This window comes from Rattus norvegicus, chromosome 8 (assembly GCF_036323735.1).
Source record: "Rattus norvegicus strain BN/NHsdMcwi chromosome 8, GRCr8, whole genome shotgun sequence".
Classification (NCBI taxonomy): Eukaryota; Metazoa; Chordata; class Mammalia; order Rodentia; family Muridae; genus Rattus; species Rattus norvegicus.
In genome coordinates, this window is record NC_086026.1 from 130,288,660 (window position 1) to 130,312,604 (window position 23,945).

The following is a 23,945-nucleotide window of genomic DNA, read 5'->3' on the forward strand; positions in this document are numbered from 1 at the left end:
ACATACAAGCATACATATGTGTATACTTTTTTACAAAGAAAAAATAGGTTCAAGGCTGGGTATCCAGCTCTATAGTAGAGTGTTTGCTTAGCATGCATAAGGTCCTGAGTCCAGTGCCCAGTACCACAGAAACAAGTGATTCATCAGCAAGATTGCTTGGGACCTGGGCTTCACTCTCTCTCAGTAATTGCTTTTAGAGGGAGAAGATTGTTAGTAGATCATATCATGAGCTAAACTTCTGGTTAGTTGCAATGATTTTTATAGACATTCAGAGTCTTTGCTTAAAAACAAGGATCTTGGGACTGGGGAGATGGCTGAGAGGTTAAGAGCCTTGACTACTCTTCTAGAGGACCTGGGTTCAATTCCCAGCACCCACATGGCAGTTCACAACTGTCTTCAGTTCCAGAGGATCTGACACCCTGACACAAATACACATGCAGGCAAAACACCAATGTATATGAAATGAAAATATATCGAATAAAACAACCCAAGGATGTTTTGTAAAAAAGTCTGCTAATCGTTATCATCACTCTGGTTTATGTTCGTGTTGATGGAGTCGAGTACTTTGTTGTCAGTTAGATGTGTGTGTGTTTTTAAGACATAGCATTCACAGATGACCACATGCATGCTGTGCTCCTCCACTTACAGGCTAAGTGACCCCTGTTCAAGCAGATGGGATGAAAGGAGCTTGTCCCAGAGATCCCGATCATGGTCCTATAATGGGTACTATTCAGACCTTAGTACAGCAAGGCACTCTGATGGTCACCACAGAAAACGCCGGAAGGAAAAGAAGCTTAAGCATAAAAAAAAAGCTAAAAAGCAGAAACATTGCCGAAGACACAGACAGACAAAGAAGAGGAGGATAGTTATGCCACCTGATTTGGAACCCTCAAGATCTCCCACCCACCGAGTGAAGTCCTCCAGTGTTGGAGAAAGGAGACCTCACGCCTCCTCATCCTCTCAGTGCTCGTCAAAGCGGGATTGGTCCAAATCAGACCGAGATGACCGGAGCGCTTCCACCCGCTCCAGCAGAGACTCCTACAGATCCAAGTGTCATTCAGGATCAGATTCTAGAGGGAGCTCTAGATCAAGGGCTGCGTCAGAATCCTCATCGCGCTCTCATAATAGATCAAAGTCTAGATCTAGTTCCAGGTCTGGGCCCCGAAGAACAACATCAGTATCCCCCAAAAAACCTGCTCAGCTGAGTGAAAATAAGCCAGTTAAGACAGAACCTTTAAGGTCATCAATGCCACAGAATGGAAGTGTGCTTGTGCAGCCAGTGGCAGCAGAAAACATTCCTGTAATACCATTGAGTGACAGCCCTCCCCCTTCTAGGTGGAAGCCTGGACAGAAGCCCTGGAAGCCCTCTTACGAGCGAATTCAGGAGATGAAAGCTAAAACAACCCACTTGCTGCCTATACAAATCACATACAATTTAACAAATGTTAAAGGAACTGTGAGTTCCTCGTCTTATCACAAAAGAGAAAAAGCTTCAGAAAGTGATGGGAGTGCTTATTCAAAGTACAGTGATAGAAGTTCTGGAAGCTCAGGAAGGTCAAGGAGCAAGTCTTCTAGGAGCAGGTCATCCTCCAGATCATACACGAGGTCAAGGTCACGAAGTGTACCTACGTCCCGCTCGCTCTCTAGGTCTCCATCCTCTAGGTTTCACTCGCCAGATAAGTACAGTGATGGCTCCCGGCACAGCAGGTCATCTTCATACACTTCTGTTAGCAGTGACAATGGAAGACGAGCCACATTTAGATCCAGCAGGAAAAAAAGTATCACTTCAAATAAAAGACACCGCAGCAGCTCTGAAAAGACACCTCACAGTACATACGCCAAAGGCAGAGAGAAGTCTTCACGTCACAGGAAGTATAGTGAAAGCAGATCATCTTTAGATTACTCTTCAGACAGTGAACAGTCACATGTTCAAGGAGTACACTCAGCCCCAGAGAAGGAAAAGCAGGGAAAAGTGGAAATGTTGAATGGTAAACAGGGGAAAGGCAGAGAAGAAGGAAAATCCAAGCCTGAATGGGAATGTTCTCATTCTAAAAAGAGAACTCTGAAAGGTGATCTTCCTGATCACTCTAGAGGTGACAGTGTGTCCAAAGGAAAGAACTGTGCTGGGAGTAAATGGGACTCTGAATCAAACTCAGAACAAGATGTGACAAAGAGCAGGAAAAGTGATCCCCGGAGATGTTCTGATAAGGAGGAGGGGGAAGCTTCATCAGACTCCGAGTCAGAAGTTGGCCAGAGTCACATCAAAGCCAAACCCCCAGCCAAACCTCCAACAAACACTTCCCTGCCTGGCAGCGATGGTGCCTGGAAGTCTAGGAGGTCACGGTCTTCAGCCTCTGAATCAGAGAGCTCCTGCTCCAACTTGGGGAACACTAGAGTGGAGCCCCAGAAGCAAAAACATTTGAAGGATAGTCTTAAAGGGGAGAGAGAGAAATCAAAAGCCAAAAAAGACAAAAGGCACAAGGCTCCAAAACGGAAGCAAGCTTTCCACTGGCAACCTCCACTCGAGTTTGGGGAGGAGGAGGAGGAAGAAGAGGAGGTGAATGGAAAGCAACTTATGCAGGACCCGAAAGAGAAAAAGCATGTCTCTGAGAAGTATGAGGCTGTGAAAGACAATACTCCAAAAGGAGAGAAAACCTGTAATGAAGGTAGCTGCCCAAATAAACCCAAAATGGGTACTTTAGAGCAGGACTCACTTGCAGAGGGTGAGCATGATCTCAACTCTTGCCCTGCACCTCTGAAAGTGGAGGAAAACTCGACCAGCTCTCCCCCTAGCACCCAGCACCTTGAAGAGCCTGTCCCAGGTGGAGGGGAGGATGTGCTTCAGACAGATGACAACATGGAGATTTGCACCCCCGATAGGACTTCCCCTGCAAAGGGAGAGGGGGTGTCCCCTTTAGCAAACCACAGGCTAGACAGCCCAGAGATCAGCCTTATTCCAGAGCAGGATGAGCACATAGCACATCCCAGATCAGGAGGGAAACAAGAGAGCAGTGTGTCTGAAAGCAAGACCTTGGGTGAAAGTGGGGCTAAACAGGACAGCTCTACCAGCTTGACCAGTCCTGTAGAGATTGCTGGAAAGAAGGAGGGGGCTGAGAAGAGCCAGGTGAACCTCACAGATAAGTGGAAGCCACTGCAAGGTATAGGGAATGTGGCAGTGTCTGCTGCAACCACATCCAGCACTGTAGATGTAAAGGCTTTGTCTACCGTGCCTGAAGTGAAACCACAAGGCTTGAGAATAGAAATCAAAAGCAAAAATAAAGTTCGGCCTGGGTCTCTCTTTGATGAAGTAAGAAAGACAGCACGCCTGAATCGGAGGCCACGGAATCAAGAGAGTTCCAGTGATGAGCAGACACCTAGTCGGGATGGCGATAGTCAGTCCAGGAGTCCACACAGATCTCGAAGTAAATCTGAAACCAAATCTCGACACAGAACAAGGTCTGTCTCATACAGTCACTCACGAAGTCGATCTAGAAGTTCCACCTCATCTTACCGGTAAGAAATAGTTTCTTTCCTCTTTTACCCTTGAGGAGAATCTGCTCTCATTTAGCTCAGGAAAACATCCGCATTAGAAGTGTGATCACTGTTCCATATGACCAAACTACTGAGAGAGGACAGAGAAGGGGGCAGGCATTTCAGAACAAAGCATCGACCCTCCGAACAGAGTATAGTTTATCACTTGGACAAGGAAGGCTCTTCTTGTCATGATTGGTGGCAAGTTCTCCATATTCAAAGGTGTGAAGTAGCTGGCCTTGTGCAGGTTGCCATGCCTTTGCATAGAATCTTTTGAGCAGACTCTGTAGGGCTTGGAGATCATTGATCTTACTACTTGTTTACATGTGTAAAAGGTACATGCCACGCCACGCCACACCACGCCACGCAGGCAAAGTTGCTGTTCCAGGTACACATCTAAGTTGAGCTTTGTGATCAGGTCGTCAGGAAAGACGGGAGAGTACAAAGAGTGGAAGTAAAGCTAAGAAAAGGGGGTTCACAGGAACAGGAAGCCAGTGAGTAGTTGTGTTCATGAGCATGTAAATGTATCTGTTGGAGTCTTCTGTGACTTTATTTCATTGATTAAACAAACCATGGTGGCTTCTGGATTGCTTCCTTTGCAGTACATGACCCCGTCCAGTGAGTAGAGTTTGTAAAGAGACCTTACCCTGGTTTTGTTCCCCTCCTGCCCTGTTCATCCCAGCAGTGTGGGGAGTGTACATGTGCTTTCTCACCCATTCCATTGTAGATCAAGAAGCTACTCTAGAAGCCGAAGCAGGGGCTGGTATAGCAGAGGCCGAACCCGCAGCCGGAGCAGTTCCTATGGAAGTTTCCATAGCCACAGGTAAGCTTGTGGTCTCATCCTGCTGAGTGGTATCCAGTCACTTAGAGTAGACCACTTCTGGGACACAGCAGGACAGCTGTTAGTCTGTCCTTGTCAAATACCACCCTAAGCTGTTTTCTTATCCAGCTCTCTGAGAGCTCTGGAACTTTGCGTGGCTGTTCCTTGATGAGATCTTACCAGAGTAAGGTAAAGAAGCAATTGACTTGAGAGGTCATGCCACTCCTACCTGCTCTGTGCATAGATGTCACTGAGGTCACAAGCACAGTCACCTCTTCTTGACCTATTGAGGGGTTACAATAGGCTATATCGAGGAAACCACGAGGAAAGTGAGTGCTGGGCCAAGGTTTTCTATTTCCCTGCTGCTGCTCTCTTTGGCCTTGTGATATTTTCTGCTGTGACCACTCATGTAAGTGGGCCTTCTCCCTTCCCACTCAGTGGAGAGGAGAACTCCCTAAAGCTTAATCTTCTGATGGAATACAAAGGTTTTCAAAAGAGATTCCAGTATACTTGAGGTGAACACAAAATAGTTAAGTCATTTCACTGTATTTTCACATTGATGGGCAAAAAATGTCTAGATTGTTACTGTGGCCTGTGCCCTAATGCACAAGGTGACAGCCTCTGTGGTCCATACCAGGACATCCAGCAGGAGCCGGTCCAGGAGCAGCTCCTATGACCCCCACAGCCGCTCCAGGTAAGTGTTGCTGGGAGGCCCCAGAGTGCTGGGTAGGGATTGGCTTGTGCTGCTGCAGGTTGATCTCAGGGCCTCAGGCATAAAACACAGCACATCTACTGCCTCGGAGCTTATTCCTTAGCCTAAGTGTTGCATTTTTAATTAAATAACTTCAGTGCATATGTTTATCTTCTAAATTTGCACTTAGATGATATAATTTTTATCTGTTGGCCCACTGTGCTCCAGTCAGAAATGACAGTATCCAATCGTAACGGCAGGTGCTTGTGAGTATAATTGCCGAGTAAGAGAGATTCAGTCACACTAACTCCATGTCAACTTTGTGATATTTTTCAATGCAGAAAAGAAATTAACATTTTTCTCTTTAACATGGTAAGTCCATTTGGGTGCAATTGCTGGATGTTCCTAGAACTTCTATGCAACTGCCCTCACACCTCCATAGAGTACCGGTGTGAGACAGACAGCGCCCTCTGATGGCCCTAAAGGGAGACTTTCTGTATCTGAGTGGAACACTGTGTGTCATTGCTATTTAAGCAGATCCTACACCTACGACAGCTACTACAGCCGGAGTCGTAGCCGCAGCCGCAGCCAGAGGAGTGACAGTTACCATCGGGGTAGAAGTTACAACAGGCGGTCCAGGTGGGTCCCTGGGTTATGCACTGGGAGTGAGTGGGCCATCAGTGGAGTGCCTCCCCTTTGGTGCCATTGGCCTACAAACAAACAGCTTTTAAACATGGCCTTGGCACTGGGAGTTGGCAGGTGAGTCGCTGATCATTGTTTTAGAGTTGACACTAAAATGGGTTTTCAAATAGTCACATAGCTCTGAGTAAACATTTCTTTTGGAAGGAGAGGAGTAAGACGAAGACTAAATCATAGTTCACTTCTGGAAGTCAGGCTAATTTTCTGAAACAGCCAGTCTGTCATTTTATTAAGTCATGATTGTCTCAGCAGCAGTCATATAAGACACAGGGTTGAATCTTATATCTTGTCATTTATTTAATAAGATGTAACCTGATTGTGAGTCTTGTATTATCCCTTGCTGATGACTGTTGTCACCCTTATTCATTGCAAGCCCAAAAATCTTTCTATAGGCAGTACACATAGATACCCCCTTGTATCCACGGCTGCCAGCTAGACATGCCGTGCATGAACCCTCTAATGTTCTAGAGCTTTCCTTGTGCCCAGAAACAAAAGAGCCATCTCCATTGCTTGTCTTTGTGTTTTGAAGTGATCACTAAACTCCCACCCCCAACCCCCACTTCTCAGTTCTTCACTGCAGCCCATTGCCCTGGGAACACCCCACACCCATCCACTGACCCTTGGACCCTGGGGGTTTTCTGTGAAGGAGCTTGCCTGTCCACTGTCTCAAGCTGCCCTTGAGCCCTTGTACTTGGTCTACTCGTTGTAGTGGGATGATGCTTACTATAACATGTGGACTAGATCTCAGAAGAGATTTTTAGATGGGCTGAATGACCACCATAACCAAGCCCACACCCACTTTAGTGAGACTCCCTCTGTACCTTTAACCTCTTCCTGCTCCAGTCTCGTCTAGTATCGACATTCACTGGGTATAGTAGAAGAATAGTTTGCTCATTCTTATGAATGGATTTTAAGTAAGTTTCCCACTCTTGTGAGGTTTCTTTGTTATCTTAACCTTGGTTTTTGCTACCATTTACCATTTAAAGCATCCTTGAAAGACCTATAGTGTTGCCATAGGTTAAAACCAAAACTGGGAGTTGATGGCTGTTTTGTTGTTTTGTTCTTTTATGCAGGAGTATTAGGTCCTATGGCTCGGACAGTGAAAGTGACAGAAGTTACTCTCGTCACCGGAGCCCCAGTGAGAGCAGCAGATACAGCTGAGGTGTCTCTGTACAGGTTGTGTCTTAACTGTAAATACCTGGTAACTTAAAGTGTACGAAACTGGACGGCAATCTGTTGTGTGTTAGTCTTAGACCTCAATCCAGTAGTGGGTATTTCTTGTCACTTGCTTACATGTGTGCAGAAGAATTTAAAGTGCAGATGTCCCTAGAAATATTTTTATGCCCCATTTTACAGTAGGCAACTATGGAATTTTCATTTTCTTGAATCAAGAAATAATAAATTTGATGTTAAGTATAATTTGCAGTGTTACTGTAGGTAGGTTTTCTATGTATCACATTGTCCATAGAATCCAGGTTTCTTTTTGTCAGTGTTTCAGGTTTTAGTGTCCATGCTGCCAGACAGATTTGTGGAGAGCTGTCACAAGACACATGTTTCTGTGTCCCCATGCTGGTTGTCTTCTCTATACGCTGTCAGATCAGACTGTCCACATCCGTATTGATTATGGCCAGGTGTGCAGGGTGGTAGCCCATACCACCATGTCTGCAGCAGTCCGTTCCAGCTGTGAACACCCACACTGTCTAAGGGCTCTGCCTTCTCACAGTGAATGCCAGAAGCTCAGATAGTGACTGTGTTGCCACCCCAGCTCCTGCTTTGGTGCTTGGTGCCTTTGGCCCCTCATACGTCGTATCATCATTTACAGCATTTCCCGATGCCAGGAAATGAATTGTGATTTTTTTTTTTTTTAATTCACTGGCACCAAAAATTATTTCTTCTGAGCTGGATTCACTATGGGTGTAGGGGCTTCTCCCAAACACAGATATGTGGTGCAGGTCCCTTGAAACAGAACCTGTAAGACTGGTCATCTTGTTCTGCACGTGTGCTAAAGAGCCAGCTACAGATGGGGCTTCAGACGTCACTCTCACTGTGTCAGCAGCAGCAGCCCCGCCTCAGCCATCTGTTCTGTTCGTGTTGAGACCCCACTGGCTCCAGGAAGTTCTGCCTGATGGAGGAGACCCAGGACAGAAGTTGGGGACAGACGGGTGGCAGGCCCCAGGAAGAATCTAACCTGTCAACCTGTCAAAACTAGTGTGGGTTTGTTTCTTTGTTTTACTCTTTAGTTCACATTCTTTCCCCAAGTGTACTTAATCACCTTAGTGCCGGTTTAATCCAGTTCACAGAATTCCTGTCAGGTATATGGTGTAGAAGTCTATACCATCCTATTTCACCCAGACCTGGCTGGTGTATTTAGGAAGAGAAAAAGCCTTGGGATCTTACTAATGTCCTGGTCAAATTGAGGGCGGGTACTGGGTGTATGAAAATAGTCTTCCAGGGCCATGTGGCTCAGTGATAGATAGCATGTGCTTAGCACGCATCTAGCTATGGGTTCGGAGATTGGCACCCCACAAATGCTGCTGTCACTCTGATGTGTGTAAACAGCCGGCTGTTGTTCACCATATCTGTAAATTAGTTAATTAGAAAGCGGGATAACATCAGAACTCAGTGCTTGGCAGATTAAATATGTGGTTTATAGTGAGTGGTTCCTCCCCCAACCCCCACCCCCTTTAAAGTTGCCTACAAAGAAGGGTGTTTGAATCTAGTATTCGCTGGGAAGAATGCATTCAAGAGGACAAACACACTGACAAATGGAATTAGTAAGAAAAGGTCACTATTGGGCCATATATTATTGTTCGGTTGTTGCGTACGTAACAAGTCATCACAAATTTCTCAGCCTAAGAGTGCCCGTGTGTCATTGACTATCAGGCATGGTAGGTTCAGAGGCTCAAGGCTATGACTAAGGGCTGGAAGGGTGCATTCCTCACAGCGACTCTGGGAAGGAGTGACTTTCTCATAGACTGCAGCTGGGGCTCTAGACCCCTTGGAGGATGCCCGCATCCCCTGCTGTAGACCTTGCCATGATCTTCAACCAACAGAGACCCTTTGAATCTTCGTCTTTCTTCAAAATCTCTGCCTTCCTCCTGCTTTAAGGGTCAATGTAACTATACCAAACCCCAGAGATAAATCTCTACTTGCAGTCCCATGGCCCCAGAGGAGTTAGAGACATTGGCAGGTTCTGGGGATTAGCATAGGGAGAGGAAGGGCATCCACCTACCACCTACTGCCACTGTGGACAGGGTTTAACCTGTACCAGACAGGCGCTCATATTCAGTAGTGTCAGCCTTGCTGTTTATACCCAAGTGAACTACAGAAATGGCTTTTCTTCCTAACCAGGATCATTCTGTATTTTGAAGTTATTTTTTTAATAAAATTGAATTATGTTGTGTAATGTGCTTAATAGAAAATGCTTTATTGGATGATTTTGTAACATCCTGTTTACTGCAAGTGGCATAGTTGATATTGTTCAAAAATGTAGAAAATACTTTTGTACATACTAGCAGTGTCTAATTTGTATATACTTCTATTAAATTTCTCTACAACTTGAAAAGGCTCTTGTAAAAATGAAAATACATGCAAAATTTGAGTCTGCCTGCTTGGTCTTTCTTTGCTCAGACTCCAGTCGGTTTCTAATACAGCAAGTAAAGAGACTTGTCCATTGGCAGGTTACTGGGGTGCAGGAGTGACCTGGGAGAGCCTGTCAGAAACATACCCTCTGGTGGGATGCAACTCCAGGTCTCCTGCTGTCCTCAGCTGAGGAAAGTAAGCAATTCCAGCCTCTAATGCTCTGCCTAGGAGCAAGTCCTCTGACTGCTGGGGCACCCATCAGACAGACAGGAGTGACATTTGAACACAGATGAGGATCTGCTGGGCAAGTACAGTGAACCCTGGAACCTGCTGCCTTGTTTGCAGATAACTGAGTTTTCTAAATAGTGTTTCCCCAAGCTGGAACACTAAAAATTGTCAAATGCGGGAGCTTTAATATTTAAAGAAAATGCCAGGTGTGGTAGTGCAGAGGCAGGTAGATGATCTCTTCAGCTCAAGGCCAGAGGGGACTGCATAGTGTAAGACTCTTAACATGTTTTCAAAAGAAAATTAGCTAGGCTTGGCCTCATAAGCCTGTGGTCCTGGCACTTGGAAGATGGAGACAGGAGGGTCCACTAAAGGTCAGACTGGGCTACATGAGACCTTGTTCCCCAAAAGAGGACACCAGTGAAGTCTGTTGTCTTTGTAGAGTTCACAGAACTTTGAAAGGCCTGAGCCCACAGCCCTGTGAGGGATGTAGGAGCTCGGTGGGTTTCAGTGGATGAAGAGCACTGGCTGCTCTTCCAGAGGATCCAGGTTCACTTCCAAAAACCTACATAGCAGCTCACAAGGTTTGAGAGAGAGCTCAGCACTATGAAATCAGTACACCACAGCACAAGCTGCATTCTTCTGAAGCCAGGGCCTCTTGCCATAGCTGCTTCCTCCCTGTGGTTTACAACAGTCCAGTGTTAATGCTGTCTTCCTCAATACCAAACCTGATACCAGCAGTACGACCCAGCTCCTGAGTCCGAGGAACTTGGGAGATACCATGGCAGAAAGTGATTGCTCAAAGGGCTAGAACTGTGCCTATGTCCACTAAGCCCTAACCCTCGACCCCAGATTCTGAGAACCATTGTCTCCTACTTGATGAACCCAGAGATGCATGTGACCCGGTGCAATTAAGAGGTTCAACCTCTGAGGCTGCCTCTATGAAGGCCATGTCTGGAAACACTTGGGGCCCAGGACCTCTAGAACCCCCACTACTGGGCAGACATGTAGGACCCAAAGGTCTCTGCACAGCTGTGATGGACATAGGCCTTGACACTGCTGCTGGTCACATCTTACTGAGTGTTGGGCTTGAGCAAGAGGTACAGCGGCCCAAGGTTGTGGAGGACTAGGGTCTCTGGGAACCTTCTGGAAGCTACCAGGGAGGCTCTTCTGCTAAGGCCCTGGAGTTGGTGTGGGAAAAGGGAACCTGCTGGTTTGCATTAGGCTCCCACCCATGTGCAGCTGTAGCCCATTAGTGCTGGGCTCAGCAGCCAGAATTGAGGGAGATGGAGGAGGCCACGTACTGTACATTCCCCCTCCAACCTGCACCACCACCTCTTGGACTACCTTTCATTTCTGTTACCAGGTGAGCTTAGTTTCCCCAGCCAAGAGCAGGAACCCCAAGCAGCTTGGGGCTGTCTCCTTGTTCTCTGAAGTGAAGTTTGGCCTGGAGTCACCCAGCTTCAGGGGTCTAAAGGACCCATCTCTGTCACAGTAGTGAGTGCTCCTGCTCCTAACTCACCAAGGGAGCTTGAGGTTGTGGCCTAGAATCCTTCCTCTACTCCCATCTTGTCCCTCCAGTTGACTGCACCCCATCCTCTGACCACTTAATTTTGCAGCCATGAACACTCGGGGCTTCTGGCCTTTATAACTGTTGCTGGTGACAAGCCTAGTGTGCCCTCCTGCCTCAGTCAGAGCTCTGAGAACCCAAGTGGGACAGCTGGCCGGGAGCTGAGGGCTGTTATGGAGCCCTCCCCCCCTTTACTTTAGCCAAGGCCATCACCTGAAGAGCCAGTATCCTTCCCGAGGTTACGGTGACCACTGCCTAGCTTCTTCCAGACTCCCAGCACAGGGTCTGCATGTTTTCTTTCTCCGCGGGCCTCTAATTGTCCACCCAGTAGGTAGTTAGGCCTGCCCTTCCCACCTCACTGGTGGCTGGAAGTGACAGGAGACATCCGGTAACTGACAGGTTCACAGTTTCAGCCTAGAGCCTCAGGCATCTGTGCCTTCATGCAGATTCGGGGCTGCTGCTCACTGCCCCAGCGAGGGGCATGCCCTAGGCATGTGAAGGAAGGGGCTTTCCTCTGTCCCTTCCTTTTTTCAGTCTACCAACTCAGCTTCCCTGCCCAGGGGTAGCCAGCCCTGTGTCCACGTGAAAGGTCCTTGAATTAGGGGACAGATCCTCAGCTACTTGACACCTGCCCGACTCCAGGGAAGAGCTACACTGCCCTGCTCACCATGAGGAAGGCGTACACCCAAGGAGACTGCTGTGGCTGGAGTGGAATGGCCCGGCAGGAGCAGTGTTGGGAGAGTGACTAGGCTGAACAGTGGCCGCTGGGTAGGGGTGCGGGGCGTCCGGAGGAGAGACCACGGTGGTAGCCCGTAGTCCCGCCCTGCTGTCGCTGGGCCTGGCAGCGTTCCTTCGCAGCCTCCTGCCAGCACAGCCAGCCCCCTGCCCCCACGGAGACGGTGCCAGAGCTGCATTCCGCAAGCCGAGCTGCATCTCCCCAGCGCGGAGGCTGCGCGAAGGGCCCCTCGGCCGGGCCTGGCCTCCGGCCCCCACCCGGCTGTTCCAGGTAGGTCATCTGAAAGGCTTCGGTCGCTGCGGCGGTGGCTCGGAGGCTCTGCAGCCAGAGGCCCCAGGTAGGTCCCAAAGACACAGAGCAAATCGCGTGGGAGGCTGGAGCAGCCGAGGACCCCAGACTCTAACCCCCTTGTCGGAGCAGCCGGGCTCTCAGGGTACGCGAAGTGAGCGCGGCTAGGGTGCGGGGCTCAGGCCCTCGGCGTCGCCTGGCTCAGGGGAGCAGGTGGGTCGGGGGGCGGCGCGCTCAGCTCAGCGACCTCACGCCTACCCTGGCCCCGCCCCTGCAGAGCAGCGGGAGGACACCCGGGTTAGACTCCCGGACGAACTTCCCAGCAGAGAAGGGTTGAGAGGGGCTTGGCGCGGGAGGGTGGGGTTGCACGGTCCAAACGCTCTCACGTCACCAGCCGGGTCGGTCCGGGGACCCCGAGGCTCTCCCGAGGGCAGCTGCATCGTGACGGCGCGTGTCCGCGCCCCCAGCCAACACGCTGGGCGGCCTGGCCCTTTAAGCGTCCAGACGGCGGCCCCAGCTGACGCGCGGGCTCCAATCGGCGCCCCGCGCCCCCCGCCCGCCGCGCCCGAGGCTCCCGGGCCGCAGCTGCTCGGCCGGGACTCGTCGCGGCCCTGCGCCTCCGCCCGCCCGTCCGGCCGCGCCCCCGGGGCCATGGTCGCGGGGCCCTGCGCAGGGGCTGCCCCCAGCGCGGCGCTTCATGGAGCGGCCGGGGCCCGGCCCTCGGGGGCAGCGCGATCCTGCGGGGCCCTGTGAGCTCCCAGCGCCGCGGCACCATGGTACGCAGGGCCCTGCCTGTCCCCCCGCTTATCCGCCCACCTGCGAGCGCCTCCTTTCGGAGCGCACGGCCCAGTGGGACCCGGTACGGAGTCTAGGAGCCCTGGCCCCTCCCCAGGGGTCCTCGACCCTATTTGCGGGGTGTGGGGGGCCCGGAGTGCGGCGCGGTAGCGCGGCTAGGGGGTGAAATTCCTGGGGTGGGGGTGCAAGCGCAAAAGGCCGAGGTTTTGCTGCGCACGGGCGGAGGGGGGCGCTTCTCTGCGTCCGGACGGCGCCGCCCCGGGGCTGGTAATGGGGGGAAAAGGGGGGAGTCGGATTCCCGCCCGGGCCTTGGGCCACGTGGGTGCTGCAGCTGCTCTGCCGGAGACTAGGATGGATCGCGCCATAGGCGGGGGGGGGGGGGGGGGCGGTCACAGCTGGAGTGGAAACTCCTGTGTGACCTTGGGCCGGTCCCCTGCCGTCTCTGAGCCTGTTTCCCAGACCTCTCCAAAGAAAGCATCCAGAAGTCTTGAGCCTGTACCCCTGCCCCCGGGTTTCACCAGATGGCCTTCAGGAGGCAAAAGCTTGGTGGCCTCTGCAGGTGTCCCCCTGGGGAAAGGCTGCTAATGCAGCTGGCTTAGCCAGGTGGAGAGAGGCCTCCTCAGCTTCAAGGAGCCGGAAGCATCTGGCCAGAGGCTGCACAGCTGGTGGGCACTGATCCGGAAGGGGCCCTGCTACTCGCTGGCAGCGTCTCTGGTCCACAGCTAGACAGGCTGCGATGTGACTTTAGGGATGCCCGGGTTTCTGCCAGGCTCAAGTGGCCCTTCCTGGGGAAGCTTTGTAAAGGAAGAACGGGCACTCCAGGCCTGTGATATGTGGTACTGTGACAGGCCTTTCTCTGCACCATCCACACACCCCAGCCTCCTGCACGCCCCAGGAGTGCAGACACCAGTTATCTGCAGGTGCAGTGACTGGGAGGGAGGCAGGAGCAGAGGGTGTGGTGACCCTGTCTGGATGCTCGGGTGGTTCTCACACCTCACACCTCCACCCACCTCACTTTCAGGACTCTCTAAGTTCTGAAGTGTACAGGGCAGAAGGAAAGGGTACCCAAGTAGCTGGATGTCCGCAGGTCCACGGGTAATGCCTCTCTGGGCCTCAGTTTCTCTATCTCTGCAACAGGAATTGGTCCCAGAGAATGAATCAGAATGAGTCAGAGAGGGATGGGCGGGGCTCCGTGCCACGTCCCTGCTAGATGGGCCCAGCAGTTCTTGGATAGAGTCAAAGATGGGTGGCTGTCGGTGGTGGCAGGGGCTTGAGGAAGGAAACATCTGCTGTTGGTGGAGCTGAGGGCAAAGAGTGGGTATGCCTTGGGCTGCTGGCAGCAGAAGGGTAAAGGCTCAAGGCTCCTTGGGGCTCACCTGCAGCTGGAAACGGCTTCTCCTTTAGCAGAATGACAAAGGAGCTCGAGTCCATCCTCTCTGTCTGGCCCACCCACTGCTGACAGGAGAGAGGACTTACCGGGAGAGAGGCTTTATCCTGGGACCTCTAAGGAAGGTGGGGTTATGCCCCACCCCACCCCCCATTGGGACACATCAGCACTTCCACACTGAAAGCTTTTGTCTCCACAGGCAGAGCCTGTGGAGCATCCAAAGCCAGCCTTTGTGGGGCGGACTGGCCAGTGTCTGCTGAGCCCCAGGCCCTATGCAAGGGGTAAGACAGGCCGGTCTCTACCGCCCAATCTCTGGGCGTCCTCCCTGGCAACTAAGCAGGACTCTGTTCTGGGCCCTTTACAGATTCTAGAGGAGCCTAAAGGCCTGGCAGTCTGACCTATCCGTCTCTAAGGTCCCTAGGGTTCTCCAGGAGGTGCAGCCTCCAAGACCCTGGAGCTTCTGGGTCTGGGCTGGGGGCTCCTCTTGGGAGTGTGGCAAATAGAAAACAGCCCATCCTCCTTGAGGGCCCTGGGTACAAAAAGCTGCTATAGCTGGATGCAGTGGGCCTGGATGTCTTCAGCCTGCTGTCTTCTGTAGCCACTAAAGTCTTCACTGGCTCCTGTCCAAGTGACCCCCCCAAACCCCCCCCCACACACACACAAGATACAGCCTTGGTGCTGTAGCAGAAGCTGGGTCTTCTGCTGTTCAGATGCTCACAGTTGGGCAGGCTCCTGTCTCAGCATGCTGGGAAGGTCAGGACACACTGAGGAGTAGCTGGAAGCCCAGTTGGGGCACAGTGAATAAGGATCCTGGGGTGACCCCTAGTGTGTGCACAGAGGAAGAACAAAGGGAGTAGGCCCAGAGTAGCAGCCACCTGGGCACAGGTCCCAGAACATCGAAGCCCTAGGAGCGCCGTCCCTGCTGTGCGTCTGCCCTGCTCCCCTCCTCAGACTTGAGGCTGGACAGATAGATCAGATCATCTCTTGCGATGGCGCCTCCCACGCTGTGGGCTGGGGTGGGCAGTGGCTGGCTCTCACCTCTCCTGTCTCTTGGCCCCAACAGTTGCTGGTTGAGAAGACCACAGACTCCCCGGCGGCAGAGTTCTCGCTGGTGGAGGACGTGGCCCTGCACTTCGCCTGCTTGATGGGCCGTCTCAATGAGCAGCGCCTCTTCCAGCCAGACCTGTGCGATGTGGACCTAGTGCTGGTGCCTCAGCATAGCGTGTTCCCTGCACACAAGGGTGTGCTGGCCGCCTACAGCCAGTTCTTCCACTCGCTCTTCACTCAGAACAAGCAACTGCAGCGGGTCGAGCTGTCCCTGGAGGCGCTGGCGCCCAGCGGCCTGCAGCAGATCCTGAACTTCATCTACACGTCCAAACTGCTGGTGAACGCGGCCAACGTGCACGAGGTGCTCAGCGCGGCCTCGCTGCTGCAGATGGCTGACATTGCCGCCTCCTGCCAGGAGCTGCTGGACGCTCGGTCCCTGGCGCCCTCGGGCCCCGTGGCCCTGGCCCAGCCAGCCGCCAGCTGTGCCCCGGTGCCTCCACCACCCTACTACTGTGACATCAAGCAGGAGGCAGACACCCCAGGCCTCCCCAAGATCTACGCCCGTGAGGGCCCTGACCCGTACTCTGTGCGTGTGGAGGATGGAGCGGGGGCAGCTGGAGATGTGGGCTCTGCCGCTGCGGGGCCGGCACAGACGCTCTTCAAGGAGGAGAAGGAAGGGACGCCTGAAGAGGCCGAGGCCCCGGGAGGTAGCCTGTGCAAACTGGAGAGTGGAGAGGGGCTGGAGCCAGAACTGGATGCCTCAGGCACCTATGGGCACCAGGAGCAGTCACAGATCATTGTGGAGGTGAACCTTAATAACCAAACACTGCATGTGTCCACCGGGCCTGAGGGCAAACCAGGCCCCGGGGCCAACCCAGCCACTGTGGTGCTGGGCCAGGAGGACCGGATGCAGGGACACTCGGAAGAAGAGGAGGAGGAGGAAGGAGGAGGGAGTGGAGGAGGTGAGGAAGAGGAAGAAGAGGAGGAGGAAGAGGGAGGCAGCCAGGGAGAGGAGGAAGAGGAGGAGGAAGGGCCCAGCGACCGGGAGGACGAAGATGAAGAGGATGGGCCCAGTGAGCAGGATGCGGAGAGTTCTGAGGAGGAGAGGGTGGCCGAGGGCAGGCAGGACCCTGCAGGTCCCGCTGGGTGTCAGGGCAGCCAGGCGGACCCTCCACCGCACAGCCGGATGTCCACGCGGTCCCGGGGACAGAACTCCCGGCGCAGAGCCACCCCCGAGCCAGAGGAGGCTGGAGGTAGAGGTGGGAAGAGGCCCAAGGCGTCTGGAGCTGTTGCAGCACCCCAGGCAGCTGACGGGCTGGGGGCCAAGGTGAAGCTGGAGGAGAAACAGCAGCATCCGTGTCAGAAGTGCCCTCGGGTCTTCAACAACCGCTGGTACCTAGAGAAGCATATGAACGTGACCCACAGCCGCATGCAGATCTGTGGCCAGTGTGGGAAGCGCTTCCTGCTGGAGAGCGAGCTGCAGCTGCACAGGCAGACCGACTGTGAACGCAACATTCAGGTGAGCCGTGCTGCCCGTGCTGCCCGGACAGTCCCATGGTGGTGAGTCACACTGGCTGCCCGGGGGAGGCCAGAGAGCTGTGCTCTGGCCCACAGTTGTGGGCAGAGGATGGTGGCAGCACCTTTCCCAGAGGAGCAAGAGCAGCTGGATGTGGGGGAGATGGAGAGTTACCCGAAGCTAGGGGGCGGTAGGAACTGCCCGGGGGTGTGTCTTTTAACAAACCTAGGGCCGCAGAGCTGCCTGTGCGGTTACAGTTACGCAGGTTGTATGCTACCCCCAAGTCTGCATAGAAGGGAAGGGGCTTGTCTGGAAAGGGCATCACCCCTGCACACCTCTGAACCACTGTACAGAGCAGTACATAGCCAATCAAGAGGACTCCTGCGTTCAACTCTGGAGTGCCAGCTATCCTGAGTCTGGAGGGAAGAAAAAGGCTGGATGAGGAAAGAACTGGCAGTGGGGGGAGGCTGGGGTGGCTGCCAGGCCTTCCATACACACACCCCAGCATGTCTGTGTGTTTGTGTGCACACATACACACACACCCCAGCATGTGTGTACACACACACATCATGCATACACCAGCATGGACATACACACATGTCAGCATTTGTGCACACACACCAGCATGCATGTACACACACATACACATCATGCACACACACACACACCAGCATGTGTGTATACATACACAGCAGTATTCATGTGCACACATACCAACATGCATGTACATACACACGCACACACACCAGCATGCATCTACACATAATAGCATTTGTGCACACAGACTAGCATATGTGCACATATACACATCAGCATTCGTGTACATACACACTAGCATGCCTTTCTCCTTTTCTGGCACAACAAGGGGGAGAAAAAAAAACAAAAACCCAGACCCCAGGTAGGCGGGTGCTAATTGCCTGCACTAATTGCTAATTGGATGCCAGTGGGGAAGGTGTGCCTGGTAACCTGCCCATCACCCACTGTGCACCTGTTTCCTGCCCCAGGCTGCCTGTCAGCTATTCCTGCACCTTAAGCCATACCAAGTGGGCGAAACCTTTACTCTTTCCTGCCCAGACCCCAGCCTGGAGCCCCTGCTGGGATGAGCAGGGCCGGAGTCCAGGAAAGCTGCTTCCAGTCCACCTGCCTCCACTGTCTGAGGGAGGCCTAGAGCCTCTGCAGACTGTAGAACCTGCACTGACGGGGAACCGAAAGGTCCGCTCACCACCTAGCACATCTGCCATAACTAATGTGGCCTACAGCCTCCTGCCTCAGAGAAGCAGACAAAGCCAGGGGGTGGGGGAGGCCTTAGAAGGGGGTCCCAGAAGAGGTACCCCAACAGCAAAGTGGGAGTGTGTGTGTGTGTAAGGAGTCAAGCTAGGCTGGGAACGTCAGATCCAGCCTTCTTACCAGCATTCTTCAGGTGGAGAAGCAGGCCTGCCCCAGTCAGGCCAAGGCTAGCTCCAGGTTGCAGCCAAAGCGCTCTAATTTTCCCGTAGTGCATGACGTGTGGCAAAGCCTTCAAGAAGCTGTGGTCTCTTCACGAACACAACAAGATAGTGCACGGCTACGCGGAGAAGAAGTTCTCCTGTGAGATCTGCGAGAAGAAGTTTCACACCATGGCGCATGTGCGCAAGCACATGGTTGGTGAGTCCCTGCTGGTGCGGGTGTGGGCAGAGGATGGGCCGGCTGCCGGCTGTGTCAGGATTCTGCATCCAGGTGAGGGGAAGGGCTAGGAAAGCGACGCACGGATGGGCAGTTTGCCCAGTGCCTCAGGATGCCTGGGAAACCTGGCAGATGGGAATTCGCCTGGCACACTGCTGGGCAAGCCGTGGATCCCGGCACGGTATCTGTCCGCTCGAGGACAAGAGAAGCCTCCCTGAATCACACGACTCTATGTGCTGGCCCAGCCCTGTCTCTGTGGCTGCCATTAGACCTCTCATGTTTTCTCACCTTTTGGCCCTCACAGGGCTTCAGGCATCTCCTGAGTGCAACCTCCCCCAGGGGTCACACCTGGACACAGTAAGGAGGCCTCCCCAAGAGTGCTACCCACCCCACTCACAGGCAAGGCTGCACGGCCTCTAGTGGGCCTGGCTGAGTGTCTGGATTCTGTGGTCACCTCTTCTCACTCAACTGGGCTCCAAGCTCCAGGGCGGAGTGGTCCAGACAGACAGACAGTCTCTGGCAGACACACCTCCCTTCCTCCACTGGAAAGTGTAAACTGCATGGGATGGGGACCCTGGGATCCAGGTGTTGGCCAGGAGCATGCTGGGTAACCAGGTTGGTGTTTTTTTTTAAGCTGGGAGGACTGTCTCCCTGTTCATTGGCCTTCAGTGTCGCTGGGCCCGAGCCTGGGTGTGCTGTTGAATTCAGTATCACCCTTCAGGAAAACGTGGGGTGCGGGGCTGCCAGAAGGCAGGCCTGGAGGTGGGGGTTCAGGTAGGTGCCCCGGAGAAGTGACGTCTGGTGCCCACCCGCAGCCCACACCAAGGACATGCCCTTCACCTGCGAGACCTGTGGGAAGTCCTTCAAGCGCAGTATGTCGCTGAAGGTCCATTCGCTGCAGCACTCGGGGGAGAAGCCTTTCCGCTGTGAGGTGAGCTCTGCTGGCTGCTGGCTGTGGGGTGCCCTGGAGAGCCCCACCTCTACCCACCCCCATCTTCAGGGAGGGGGAGGAAGGGAGGTCAGAGGGAGCCACAGCCTGACCTGGCAGCACAAGCCTGTGGTCCCAGGTCTGGAGAGACAGAGGCAGGAGGAGCAGGAGTTCAAGACCCACCTGTCACTGAGTGGGTTTGGGGAGACTGTGAGTCTGGAAAATGCTTCTTTGAAGGCATGAGAACTTGAGCATCAGTTAAAAAAAAACCTTAAGTCTGGGCACGGTGATGGTGACGGTGACGCATGCTTGTAGTCCCAGCGCCGGGGAGGCAGAGACAAGTGCGTGCCCAGAGCTCACTGGCCAGTCAGCACAGCCTAAACAGGGAGGTCAGACCAGTGAGAGGGCCTGTCTTAAAAACAGCAAAGGGGGGCTGGGGATTTAGCTCAGTGGTAGAGCGCTTACCTAGGAAGCGCAAGGCCCTGGGTTCGGTCCCCAGCTCCGAAAAAAAAAGAACCAAAAAAAAAAAAAAAAAAAAAACAGCAAAGGTGGAAGGCACCTGGGGAAACACCGGACCTCTAGCCTCACATGGACACAGACACACATGCACATGCACTCATGTACACGGACATGCCATATATGCACACACACATGTGCATGCACACACATGGACACACACACACTTAGTTTCAGGTTGGGTAAGGCAGGATGAGGGTGTCTGTAGCTCTTCCCCTCCTCACAGAACTGCAATGAGCGCTTCCAGTACAAGTACCAGCTGCGGTCCCACATGAGCATCCACATTGGCCACAAGCAGTTCATGTGTCAGTGGTGTGGCAAGGACTTCAACATGAAGCAGTACTTTGATGAGCACATGAAGACACATACAGGTGCGTGCCCTCCCCCCAGAGTCTCAGTTTAAACCCCCCCCCCTGGAGCCTTGATCCTGAGTTGGTGGGTTGGGGTAGCACCTAGGGCTGGTCATGAATGAACATCCCTGCTACCCCTCCCCCATTGCAGGGGAGAAGCCTTATATCTGTGAGATCTGTGGCAAGAGTTTCACCAGCCGCCCCAATATGAAACGGCACCGACGCACACACACAGGAGAGAAGCCATACCCGTGCGACGTGTGTGGCCAGCGCTTCCGCTTCTCCAACATGCTGAAGGCACACAAAGAAAAGTGCTTCCGTGTCAGCCACCCACTGCCTGGTGACCCTGCCTCCCTGCCCGCCACGCACCTGCAGCCCACAGCCCCGCTCTTCCCCACAGCACCTCCCAGGCTGGACACTAACTGACCCCCAGCACAGACCCTCCTGGCCAGGGCCAGCAGACACAGACTAGGGGCTGGACTGCAGCTGGATGGCCCTGGCCCTGGGTCCTGGTGCAGCTTCTTGGAGATTTTACTCCTTGTCTTAGGGAAGAAAGGAACAGAGAGGGACTGGTCGGCAGCACCCCTCCAGGTGAGGGGTGCTGGAGGCAACAGACACAAGGGCAGGAGGAGCTCTGGGCTGCGGGCATGGCTAAGAGCCAGGCAGGGCCTGGGTCAGTTTCACCTGCCCGTCCCTGGCTTCCCTGTGCCCCTAACTGACTCCTTAGGAGGGGAGGGTTTGGGGAGGATTCAAGTGCATCCCTGTTAAAGGGAGTTGTGAAGCCCAGGAGTCCTGCGCACGCCCACGGAGACGTGGCAGGACATCGAGTGTGGCTGGGCAGGGGAGTGTGAAGGCTGCCTCTCTGCGAGAGGCAGAGTCGGGCAGGTGGGGGCTGGCCCCCATGGGTTTCCTTTCTCACATCCCTACCAGGCAGGCTCAGGAATCCCCAGCCTGCACTGTACTTTTTAAAGGGCCCCAGATCCTGGAGAGAGTGTCTGGGTGCTGGAGACCAAGACTCCAGAGGGGAGGGAACCTGATTCACAGGCCCCAGCTCCTAGGGTTCCTGCAGGAGAATGAGATCCCAGGGAGGGGCCCCAAAGGAGCCTCAGGCAAGTAGTTCAGGGTTTCATGGTGCTATCTGTGGGGCAGGGGACAGGGAGCCATCTGCAGGGCACTCCTGTCCTTTCCCAGCCTGCCTGGTTGGACTGCCCCACCAGGAGACACATGTATCTATGTCTGCTCCCCAAAGCCCACATGAGGCCTCCTCTCCTCTCGGGGCCAGGCCACTACCGCCACTCGCTGGACCCTGGTGCCTCTTGCATTGTGCAGAGCCTGGGGCGCCATGGCACAGCCAGGGAGAGAAGCTGGCACGGGGGCAGGGAGCTCAGCCAGTGCCCGGTGTTTGCCCTTGGGGGGCAGGCAGTAGTAGTTCACCCCTCTCTGTTGTCATTTAATGTCCTTGTTCCTGCGTTTAATGGGAGGAAGGTTCCATTCGCTCGTTTCCTGGTTTTGATCTCCCACTGTTTATAAGCTTCTGTTTGTTACACTCTGCACCTTACTCCCTCCCCGCCACTCCCTGCCACTCCCAGCATGGCCACGCTGGGAAGAGGCCTGTGCCCAATGGGGCTGGCAGAGGGTGCTGAACCCCTTGACCTCCTCAGAGGCTGATGGAGCTGGTACAGTGGGCTGGGGACATTTTAATCATCAATAAACGAAGCACTTTATTCTGTACAGGTGTGGGCAGGCCCAAGGCGCTCGGCGGAGTTGGCTGTCTTCTGGGCGAGGAGGCACTGAACGAGCAGTTATCCCTGGATAGGCACCCTTTCTTAGCCTGAGGAGCCAGGCTGCAAGTGTGCCCTCAGCCCCTCCCCCGTGTCCACTGGGGAGACCCTGTCCCATTTGCCTCCACACTCCTGCCCCACTGCCCAAGGTTGGGCTTCAAGCTCCTCCAGTGTAGTTCTTCCTCCAGCGGTACCCTTAACCTCTGGGCTTCCATGATGTCCTCAGGGACCCTTCCTGCTATTTCTAACCTCTGGCCCCAGTGCCTGGCAGCTCTCCAGAGCTGGCTAACATTTTCCAAAAAATAATAATAAAAGAAAAGGAATGAAAGAGTTGACCAACTCAAGGGGTCACCAACCCTTATCCCTACTGGCCTTGGTGACCTTCATGGGTCCAGAAGCCCTGGCCATTCAATAGACAGCAATCTGAAGAACAGAGGCTGGGAATGAAACCCTGTCCCAGTAGCTGGGTTTCCAGAACCTTCACAAACCCTTCCCCAGGGGCCAGACAGGGGTTCTGGGCACTGGCCGGCATGGGGCACAGCCCTCTCTCTCTGAGGCCCCTGCATGCCTGGTGCTATACTCCTTGCCCTGCCCACAAGGATTGCAGTCCCTTATTGCCAGATGCAATAACCCCCCATCCCCATGCAGCGGAATTGGGGTTCTCATCTCCCCAGCTTTTACACCTAACTTTTAAAGAGATGGTCAATTCCCCCAACGTTAGCATGAGGGGACTGGAACATGGTGGCAACTTTCCAGGCCCAAGGCACACATTGCCTTTGGGGAGGCTTGGCTGAGATCTCCTGCCCAGCTAGACCAAGTCTAGCCCTGGGCCTGCTCCTCTGAACCGATGTGGGCTGCTCTGGTCTTGGAGCAGTTGGCAGGGAGTTCCCATGAAGTCATAGAGGGCCTGGAGCCCAGGGATGACCAGCTCCACGTCCCCTCACGGGTCTGGGTGATTACAGGAAGACCAGGCCCAAGTGTGTGGAGCTTAACTGCCTGCCTGTGTGTGTGACACGCCCATGGTCCCAGGGTGGGGGCAGTAGACATTTGATCAAGATGGGTGATGGAGAATAAACTCAGTTCTGCCCCTGGCCCAGCTTCTTCTTTATGTGTTGCTGCCCTGAGAAAGGGTGGCAGGTGTCCCGGCATCCCAGTGCATAGGTCCCATGGGCACTTAGGGTACCCATAGGGCCAGTCTTTTCTCCTTCAAGGCTGGGATCATATGGGTCCCATGCTTCATCTGGATCTGTTGGTCAGTCACAGAGAGACCTGAAGTTCTGCAGTCTGCTGAGGTGGTAGCCCCCAGGGTGGAGCCCAGGAGAATCCAGGGTCACAGTAGCCCTGGACAGCAGGCCCTGTCCCTCTCATCCACCAACTCTGCCCTCTTGGGCACTTAGGGTTCTCATAGGTACTTCCTGTTGCTCATGCTCTGTTTGGTGGAATTCTGGGCCCTGAGGACACGAGTGAATGGCCTCTACAACTTCGATCTGTCACCCTGCCCACATGTGCCCAGTGCCTCAGACAGACCCAGAGGCCTGGGGTGGGAGGTCGGGGGTGAGGTGGCTGCCTGTGCAGATTCCTACGAGATCACTGTCTCCTGTTTCAGAAGAGACAAGTTGTATTCACACCCTCAAACACTGGACAGGGTAGAATATACCTGTACCACCAGCACTTGGGAGGCAGAGGCAAGAGGGTTAGGAGTGAAAAGCCACCATTAGCCACATAAGTTCCAGGACAGCCTGCCATTTGGAATTGACACCCAGTCTCGAAAAGCTCTAAGGAAAGGACTTCCTGGGAGGAGCCTGTTCTTCTCTGCACTCT

The 23,945-nt window shown here is 53.7% G+C and overlaps 2 protein-coding genes across 14 annotated transcripts in view; both read left to right on the forward strand.

Moving 5' to 3' along the window:
* Nktr (natural killer cell triggering receptor) overlaps nucleotides 1–9,342 on the forward strand; it is a 42,461-nt gene extending 33,119 nt beyond the window's left edge. For 6 of the 8 annotated variants that reach the window (XM_039082739.2, XM_063264711.1, XM_063264712.1 and 3 more), the window contains 5 exons: nucleotides 649–3,513; nucleotides 4,259–4,354; nucleotides 4,989–5,045; nucleotides 5,577–5,681; nucleotides 6,815–9,342. In XM_039082739.2, the coding sequence (XP_038938667.1) occupies nucleotides 649–3,513; nucleotides 4,259–4,354; nucleotides 4,989–5,045; nucleotides 5,577–5,681; nucleotides 6,815–6,902 (3,211 nt within the window). In that variant the 3' untranslated portion in view covers nucleotides 6,903–9,342. The remainder of the gene's footprint in view (nucleotides 1–648; nucleotides 3,514–4,258; nucleotides 4,355–4,988; nucleotides 5,046–5,576; nucleotides 5,682–6,814) is intronic. The other 2 variants (NM_001427410.1, XM_039082741.2) reach the window with 2 other exon arrangements.
* A 2,253-nt stretch (nucleotides 9,343–11,595) lies between these two features.
* On the forward strand, nucleotides 11,596–23,215 carry Zbtb47 (zinc finger and BTB domain containing 47). Of its 6 annotated transcripts, XR_005488596.2 has the most exons (7): nucleotides 12,464–13,001; nucleotides 15,388–16,890; nucleotides 18,384–18,531; nucleotides 19,365–19,480; nucleotides 20,220–20,364; nucleotides 20,495–20,934; nucleotides 22,078–23,215. XR_005488596.2 is itself a non-coding variant. In XM_006244166.5 (6 exons), exons 2-6 carry the CDS (start codon nucleotides 15,469–15,471, stop codon nucleotides 20,767–20,769), a joined length of 2,106 nt encoding a protein of 701 aa, XP_006244228.1. In that variant the 5' UTR covers nucleotides 11,596–12,124; nucleotides 15,388–15,468; the 3' UTR covers nucleotides 20,770–23,215. The 6 variants fall into 6 exon arrangements, 4 of the variants coding, with proteins under 4 accessions (XP_006244228.1, XP_008764930.1, XP_006244230.2 ...); XM_006244166.5 differs by lacking the exon at nucleotides 12,464–13,001 and adding an exon at nucleotides 11,596–12,124 and having other exon boundaries at nucleotides 20,495–23,215; XM_008766708.3 differs by lacking the exon at nucleotides 12,464–13,001 and adding an exon at nucleotides 12,067–12,191 and having other exon boundaries at nucleotides 20,495–23,215.
* Nucleotides 23,216–23,945: the final 730 nt, after the last annotated feature.